This window comes from Melopsittacus undulatus, chromosome 17 (assembly GCF_012275295.1).
Source record: "Melopsittacus undulatus isolate bMelUnd1 chromosome 17, bMelUnd1.mat.Z, whole genome shotgun sequence".
Classification (NCBI taxonomy): Eukaryota; Metazoa; Chordata; class Aves; order Psittaciformes; family Psittaculidae; genus Melopsittacus; species Melopsittacus undulatus.
The window spans coordinates 2,772,150-2,779,806 of NC_047543.1; the positions used below are offsets into that span (position 1 = coordinate 2,772,150).

The following is a 7,657-nucleotide window of genomic DNA, read 5'->3' on the forward strand; positions in this document are numbered from 1 at the left end:
CTGAGTTCGCCCCTCCCTCCGCTGGGGGGCGTGGCCAGCCCCAATGCCCGCTCTGATTGGCTGTCTTCCCTTTGGCCACGCCCCCTTCCCCTTCTTGTGCCTTCCCGCCAGGATCACCCTCGCCCCGCCCTCCTCCTGTGGGCTCGGCGCCATCTTGGGGCGCACATGGCGGCGGTGGGTCCCTGACCCTCCCTCACCGCCCTCCATGGTTCCTGCTCTTGTGGGGCCTTCAGAGCCTGGACTGCCCCATGGCTGAAGGTGTGTCCACTACCGAGGACATCATCTCCTCAGCTAAAATGCGTTAGTACATTTATCCATGATTCTGGGGGGAGAATATCCAATATTGGGCAATAGCCCCAATTTTCACAAGTCTCTCAACAGTGAGAGTAAAATCTTTAGGTTTACAATCAATATCCCACCGGGTACCTGCCTTCAGCTTCCCGGGTTTGGGCACCACTTGTTGCCTTCGAGAGGCGCGAGGACCTGGGTCAGGAACAGAGCCATGGCCTACCCGTGGCTGCTCAGTCCCGATGCTCACAGACACCAATATGGTGATGGCAAATGGTGTTTATTGAGAGAGGACATGGTGTTATATAGCCTATGTCTACGATGTTGTTTCTGTCTCATCACCTGAACACTATTGGCTACCTGGAGAGGGGTCTTATCTTTCCTTACAGCACGATACCTGCTGGCCGCCAGGCCCTATCTGCCTACAAGCCCCACAGAGCCCATGCTCTGACCACAGCAGTCAGGGTTAGTGGGGAGCTCCTAACAGTACAATACTCTGTGCTAACAGTGCTGTCTGAGCTGGATGATGGATTGCTGCAGAACCAGCAGTTAGCCTTCAAACTGAGACCAGCGTCAGGCTTTGCTGGGAAGGAAACTTTCCCATTATCTCAGTGCTTTGGCAAATCCCATCATCCGGTGAACTTGATGGGATTTCCAGCTGGTGGAAGAGGATCATCTGCTCATAGAGCACCTGGGGCCAGCAGGGTTTGGTGCAGCCGAAGGGAGGATGGAGCAGCAAACACAGCGAGCAGCATGAGGCAGCTCTGCAGCCTCCCTGCAGGACTGAGCTGCTGCAAGGCAAGAGCCATGGAAGCTGAGTCCTTCGTCCTCCTGTCTGCTGGGATGTGGTATTTATTCACCCCCTCTCTTGTCTTGGAGCCCAGATTTCACTTTCCCTGCTGCTGGTGTCTCCATCCCAGCAGAGCTCCCACTGGTGGAGCAGGAGGGAAAGCCCTGAGCCGGTCAGTGCTCACTAATACACTGTCCAATCCTGCACAGAATGCTTCAGACACAAAGAAATGGTGACAAACAAAGGGAAGGGCATTTAATGCTTCTAAATCACAACGAGTAAATCCTTCTTCTAATACCTGCTAGGAATCACTCATCGAGGTTCTGCTGTGTGGCATCATGGCACAGGATTCCACTGTAACTGTCTGCCCACGTTGTTTCCAGCTCCTTTACTGAACAAACTGCAGCACAAAGCTGCAGCGTGGCTGGTGTCACCCCCAAGAAAGGCTCTTTGCACCAACAGCCACATGACAAGCGTCCTTTTTGTTCCCATTGAATTCCTGTACCGTGCATGAACACTTCAGTTCCTGCATCACTTCTACCATTCAAGTGGTCCTTGCCTACAGCAGACAGAGGTGGATGGATGAAGTTTTGCAACTGTTCATAAAGGAAGGCAGGATTCCAGAATTGGCAACTACAACCAAACAGGACATCATAGAACGAGTGTTCCACAGCTGTTCTTTGGTTTCTGCTGTCAGTTTATCAGCACAATCTTGCTCCGTACATCCGGACTCGAGGATGCAGACAAACCTGGCAGGTCACTCTGTTGTCGGGACTGTAAGTTCCAGGCTCACAGACCACTGTGAAGAGAACACAGGCAGCAGCACGTCAGGCAACAGCACGTCAGGCAGCAGCACGTCAGGCAGCTCTCCTCTGCCTTGGCTGTGGCTGGGACCATCAGACACCACCACATGCTTCCCAGTGCTCCAAAGGGAACCTCATCTTTCCCAGGCTCTCTGAGCCTGCCTCTCACTAAAGCCCCAACCTCCAGAACAAGCAGTGGGTGCTGCTGGCAAAGGTCCTTTTAAAGCAGCTGGCTCTTTTCTAGCAGCTCTGCCATTAAGGTCAGTGTTTATTTGCTTTAGATCCCAAGCACAGTTACTCACCAATGACCTGGAATTAAAACCCCACCTCACTGCATCCACTTTACTTGGAAGTACAGTTTCACACCTGCAAACGTGCTAACAAAGGCTTTTGTGTTCTCTTCCTTAAACCTGTAAGGGAAATCTCTTTCCAAAAGACGAATGGAACCAGTGCCTTCCACAGTGACATTTACCAAGCACCCTTCAGAGAACCCAGTGACCCAAGCTAATAAAGCCATAGATGGAATTGCTGTACTTCATACTTACCACAGCAGCCAGCACAGCCCCGGTGTTTGGCATTGTTCTTCCCAAAGCCAGGTCGGCAGCTGTCAATGGGAGTCACTGAGAAGCTGTTCTCCACATAGTGGATTGTAGGGACAGTTTGGAACTCGTGCCTCAAAACACCCGTCTGCTTCTGGAAAAACTCCTCAATCCTGTCCCTTGCCTAAAATCCAGAGACATTGAGGGGATAAAACATGAGCCAGTTATGAGATATTGGTTTAATAACATCAGTTAATACTTTATCATCCTGATTCCCACGTGCACTGAGCCATTATGTTAACTGGGAATCTCCCTCTTGTTTCAGGGGCCCTGGGATCAGACCCAGTGTGTAATCTGATGGTGTGTTCTGACATTAAAAAGCCAGAGAACGGGTTTTAGAAGTCAGCTACATTAGACTTACTTTAAATTGCATTCTGATTATCAAATCATAAATCAGAGACTTAGTTTAGAGAGCTGGAAGTTCAGCACACTAATACAAATGTTAACTCTTATCATTCTTTATTCTTAGGGGTAAAGGACACAATGAGCCTGACTTTTTATTTTCAAACTGTTTGGATCAATTTGCTTTTTAAACCCAGTTTTTCATCCTGAGATGAATGAGTTGAAATCTGTGAATTGTCATTTGCAGTGCTATTCATCCCATCAAGTGCAGGTGAAGCTGGATAACCACCAGTGAATCAGCTAAACACACAAGGGTGGCTGACACAAACCTCTTGAACTCTCATGTTTGTCACATCTTCACAGTCGTAAGGGACCTGTTTGCAAACTTCCTCCCATCCTTGTCCAAAGGGATTGACTATGGGTGGGGGGAAAAGACACAGTTAAATGTGTTGAAGACTGTACTGCAAGGAAGTCGAGTACCTCAAGCAGGTATCTTTAGGTTCATGACCATTTTCCTTTTACAAGGAAAAAATCATGGCATTGGATCCACCATCTCCTTTCCAGAAGCCTTTCCAAGTGCACACCTTGAAAAGAGCATTTCTAGTTGAGGTTGTAAGAAGGATGCTCAATGTATAAACTGCATTTTAGCTCCATCTGTGGGCTAGTAAGACAAAACACAGGGCCTCTGAAAGCCAACAGGGAAAGAGCTACCAAAGACTTGCTTGATTTTAATGTACTTCAGGTGTTGTTCATTGCACCCGTTACCTTGAAAGCGAACAAACAGCTCGTGCAGGAGGCCTTGCTTGGGTGTCCTGATGGAATGGCACTTGTAGGAGGACTTGGTGATGTGACACGTCAGGTCCGAGATGATGTTAGTTAAGACTCTCAAGAGCTCCCCAAAGAACAGGCTGTTGGCTCGTAGCTCACACTTGCTGGTAGTAAAGCGGGTCAAGACCTGATACGTGTGGTCAGCTTCCCTGTATGCTGTAAGCAGAGAGTCTGTGTGTGATCACAGGCTGAGGCTTCCACAGAACCTTATCGTCTGCACCAGTGTACTTTGAAACATGGGCTCTTATTCAGAAGCAAATGAATACATAGAACTTACTCATTAACCACAACACAACAAATTCGGCCTTGCCAAAGCTGATTTGAGAGTAAGAGACCTCCTAGTTTGAAATGTACAGGCATTCCTGTGCTTCTGAGGCTCTGCTCTCAAATCCTACAGCAAGAAAGTGAGCAAATAGTGAAACAGCCCAGACCAAGCGTATCTGCAAGGCTGTAGAGCTGCAGTGGGTTGGGTTGGGCACAAGCATCCTCTGCAGCTCTGCTGGAGGAGGGAGGGTTTGTAAAATGAGTTTGGAAGTGTTTCTCAAACAGTTTTGGGTGTTATTGTGGGGTGGGAAGGTGATATTGTGAACAGGGGTTACAATGGGGGAGTGACCTATGTTTGGTTTGGCAGTCTCGAGTGTAGGAGACTGCACTTGGACATGAGCTTCCTTTTCGGAGCTTGGCTCTGGCTGGAGCTGCTGTAGTTCACCCGGTTCTTATCAGGGGTAGAGATTGGTTTATCCTTGGTAGCAGTTATTGGAAAGCCTTCCCAAAGCTGGGAGAAGGGCTGTGTGTGGACACATATAAGAGATAGAGATAAAATATCAGCTCACTCGTGTTGTATCAAGCCTTGCCATAACCATGCACTTCACAAAGCCACCAGACCACAAAGGCCCCGTGCATCTCGTTGGCTAAGGAGCCAGCCTACCATACACCATGAATCTGTATGTCTCAGACACTTCTCTTTCTTTCTGTGTTGTAGTTTCTAGGACTTGGTGAGAAAGAGCACACGTGTAGGCTCCAGACATGGACTCCTTAAACCCCAGCAACATCAGCTTTCCTGGTTCCAGAAGATTCACATGCAATTGCCCTAGAATAGAAACAGGAAACACTCAGTTACTGGAAATGGTTTCTGATGCTCTGCTCATTTAGAACATTTGAAGATGAAACCCTGCTCTTGTACACAGTGACACTGATTCATGTTAGTCTGAAGCTGTCTAACATTGATGACCTTTAGGACTTACTGCAAGTTTCCTTCCATCTCAAGCATCTGGAAGTTTTAGAGAGGAAAAGACACAAAATCTAATGTCAGAGCTGATGGAGAACACTGACAAAGGGGACCCACCATCCTACTGCCAGATGGTCGAAGCAAGGAAAAAGGGGGATTTCATGCACAGTAATCTCCTGGGCCATTTGTGGCTTTTCCCCTTGTAAAGAGAAACCAGGAACTATTTCTGTACCTCCTGATTGTCTTCCCACCCCCCGAGGCAGTCTCTATGTTTGTGAAGTTTCTGTATTATTCTATATTCTGTATGATTCTATATTTTATTCTATATTCTGTATTATTCTATATTTTATTCTGTATTATATTTCTTATTAACAAAACCCTTTGTGGTCCGAACAAGGTGGCTGACCTTCCAAACGTCTTCCATCCGGACCAATCCACAGATAGTTGGGATCTATTAGTTCTTCTTGAGCACGAGCCAGATCCATACACAGGAGAAACGGGCTGTTGGTAAACACCTTAACGTAGATGTTAACTGCAATACAAGAGGAAGGTAAGGATGTGAAATGTTTCTGTTGGGTGAAATCCCAAAAATGCTCATTTCAAATACACATTTAATGTAATGCAAGGTTTATTTTTCAGGTTTGGGCTCGGAAAGTGTCAGGTTTGGGTCTGGGAAGTGTCAGGTTTGGGTCTGGGAAGTGTCAGGTTAACCTTTCATCTCCATTTACTCTCATTATGGACCTGTCCATTGTGTGGTTGGTGCTGACTGCAAGCAGAAGACACTCAAATCCCACCCAAACCATATTGGGGTGGCAAGAACAGCATCCGATTTTGAGCCTGTTGCTGAGTGGGACCCTCACTGAGATGCTGGATTTTCATAAGAGCTTATAGGACAAACTTAGAGCTTATACAAACAAGCTTATGGGACAAACATATTCCTAAATCCATGTATTGTGCTCTGGAGTCTCCAGCATGGCGTTTAGTGTCACTTCTCTGTGTAGCTGTGCCTACATACTGCTCATTGTACTTCAAACTCCATTTTTAACAGTCCAATAAGACCTAAATACATATATCTATAATACATATATAACCTAAATTTATATATATGCATATATAAAGGCACATTTACCTTCATGTTTAAGGTTGCCATACACATAATTCTCTTCCACTAAACCAACAAAACGCTGCTCTTCCTCTGCTCCCACTGTAGGGAAAAGGACTTCAGATGTTAAGCCACAAACCTGAATGTGTGTTAGCTGAGCATTTATTTTGTCCTAGGGCATTTATTGCCTTTTTCTTTCCCCCTTTCCTTAAAAACAAGGGCTCCCCCTGGACGGTTTTCATTCTTTAGTGCCCAGGTTGTAAACCCATCTGGATATTACCAGGTTCCAAACCTTTCTCTTTACATAAAGCTAAGGCAATAGTTCTAAACCGAACTGGAAAGCCACTGTGGGGAGAAGCAGAACAAGGAGGCTGTGGGAGTCCAAAAACATCTGTGAGCCTTTGCTGCTTGGGTTCGAGGGTTTCTGTGACCAAACCCCTCAGGAGATGTGTAAATCATGGCAATGTGTGGGGTTTTCCAGGCTATGGTAGATGAAGATGATGCATGGACAGACCCCACAACGGTACAGCTGTAAAGTAGGTATGGGTTTATTCAGCGCTGAGGTGCATGGGGATGGCTCCTCCAGAGGTTGCACCCTCAGGGCTGTTCTCCCTTTACATTTATCCTCTTAAGGTATACATATGCATTAGGTTACTCGATACCCCATATACATATTTATTATCTATCCCCCTTCGTATTGTAATGAGCTAGAAGGTCCTTTGCGCATGCGCAGTGCCCCCTTCTGGCCATGGGCAGGGGTCTCAGGATGAAGTAAATGAGTCTTCCTCTTCCTAAACTCTTCACCTTTTAACCTTCACACATGGCCTGAGGGTTTGGTCGGTTCCCGTCTGCTTCTGCCCCAGCAGAACCAAACATCTGCTTTGGTCCCTTATAGTAGAGCTGAGCATCTGCTTCTCCCCCTCATCAGCAGTCAGTGCCTTGGACGTCAGGTACTTAGGACAGACAATACTTTTGTTTAAGCAAAGGAATCCCATTAACCCCTTTGTACAATTCCCCTGTATTACCCCCTGTACATCGGTTACCCCTGTACCACAGCTCTAACTCAGCCCAAGGGCAAGGCGGATGCTGCAGGCATCATGGAGCAGTGACCCCTTTGGCTTGAAGGGACCCCAAAGCTCCCCCAGCTCCCCTGGAGCCGTGCAGGGATGGGGCAGCCCCCGCTCCTCCGTGCCCTGGGGGGTTCCCCGGTGTGGGGGTCCCGGTACCTCCGTGCAGCGCCGCCAGCACCGCCAGGAGCCGCAGGATCGGGCCCGGTCCGGAGTGCGCGCTCCCGGTGCCCCCGGCCATGGCGAGGCTCAACGGCTGCAACCGCCTGCCCTGAGGGGGGGGGGGGATCCCGTGCGCGCTCCCGACGCTTCTCGCCCGTTTCCTCGGGAGCTGCGCGCGGGGGGGGGGGGGGGGGGGGGTGTCCTGGCCCGGTCGCTTTTTCCTTTAAAAAGACCCTTTTTTGGTGTTTTTTATTTTTGATGGTTTTTATTTTTGGTGGTTTTTATTTTTGGTGGTTTTTATTCTGGCTCTGGAGCCAGGCTGAGAGAGCTGGGCTGGGGCAGCCTGGACAAGAGAAGGCTCCTGAAGGGGAGACCTGAGAGCAGCTCCAGTGCCTAAAGGGGCTGCAGGAAACCTGGAGAGGGGCTTGGGACAAGAGCCTGTAGGGAC

At 48.4% G+C, this 7,657-nt stretch overlaps 1 protein-coding gene across 1 annotated transcript; it reads right to left on the minus strand.

The window, feature by feature from the left end:
- Window positions 1-1,779: 1,779 nt before the first annotated feature.
- Window positions 1,780-7,288, minus strand: ZPBP2 (zona pellucida binding protein 2). Its single transcript, XM_034070303.1, has 8 exons — window positions 7,207-7,288; window positions 6,008-6,082; window positions 5,285-5,410; window positions 4,579-4,740; window positions 3,588-3,806; window positions 3,152-3,237; window positions 2,427-2,604; window positions 1,780-1,877 (listed from the first exon to the last, which is right to left on the minus strand). Exons 1-8 carry the CDS (start codon window positions 7,286-7,288, stop codon window positions 1,780-1,782), a joined length of 1,026 nt encoding a protein of 341 aa, XP_033926194.1.
- Window positions 7,289-7,657: the final 369 nt, after the last annotated feature.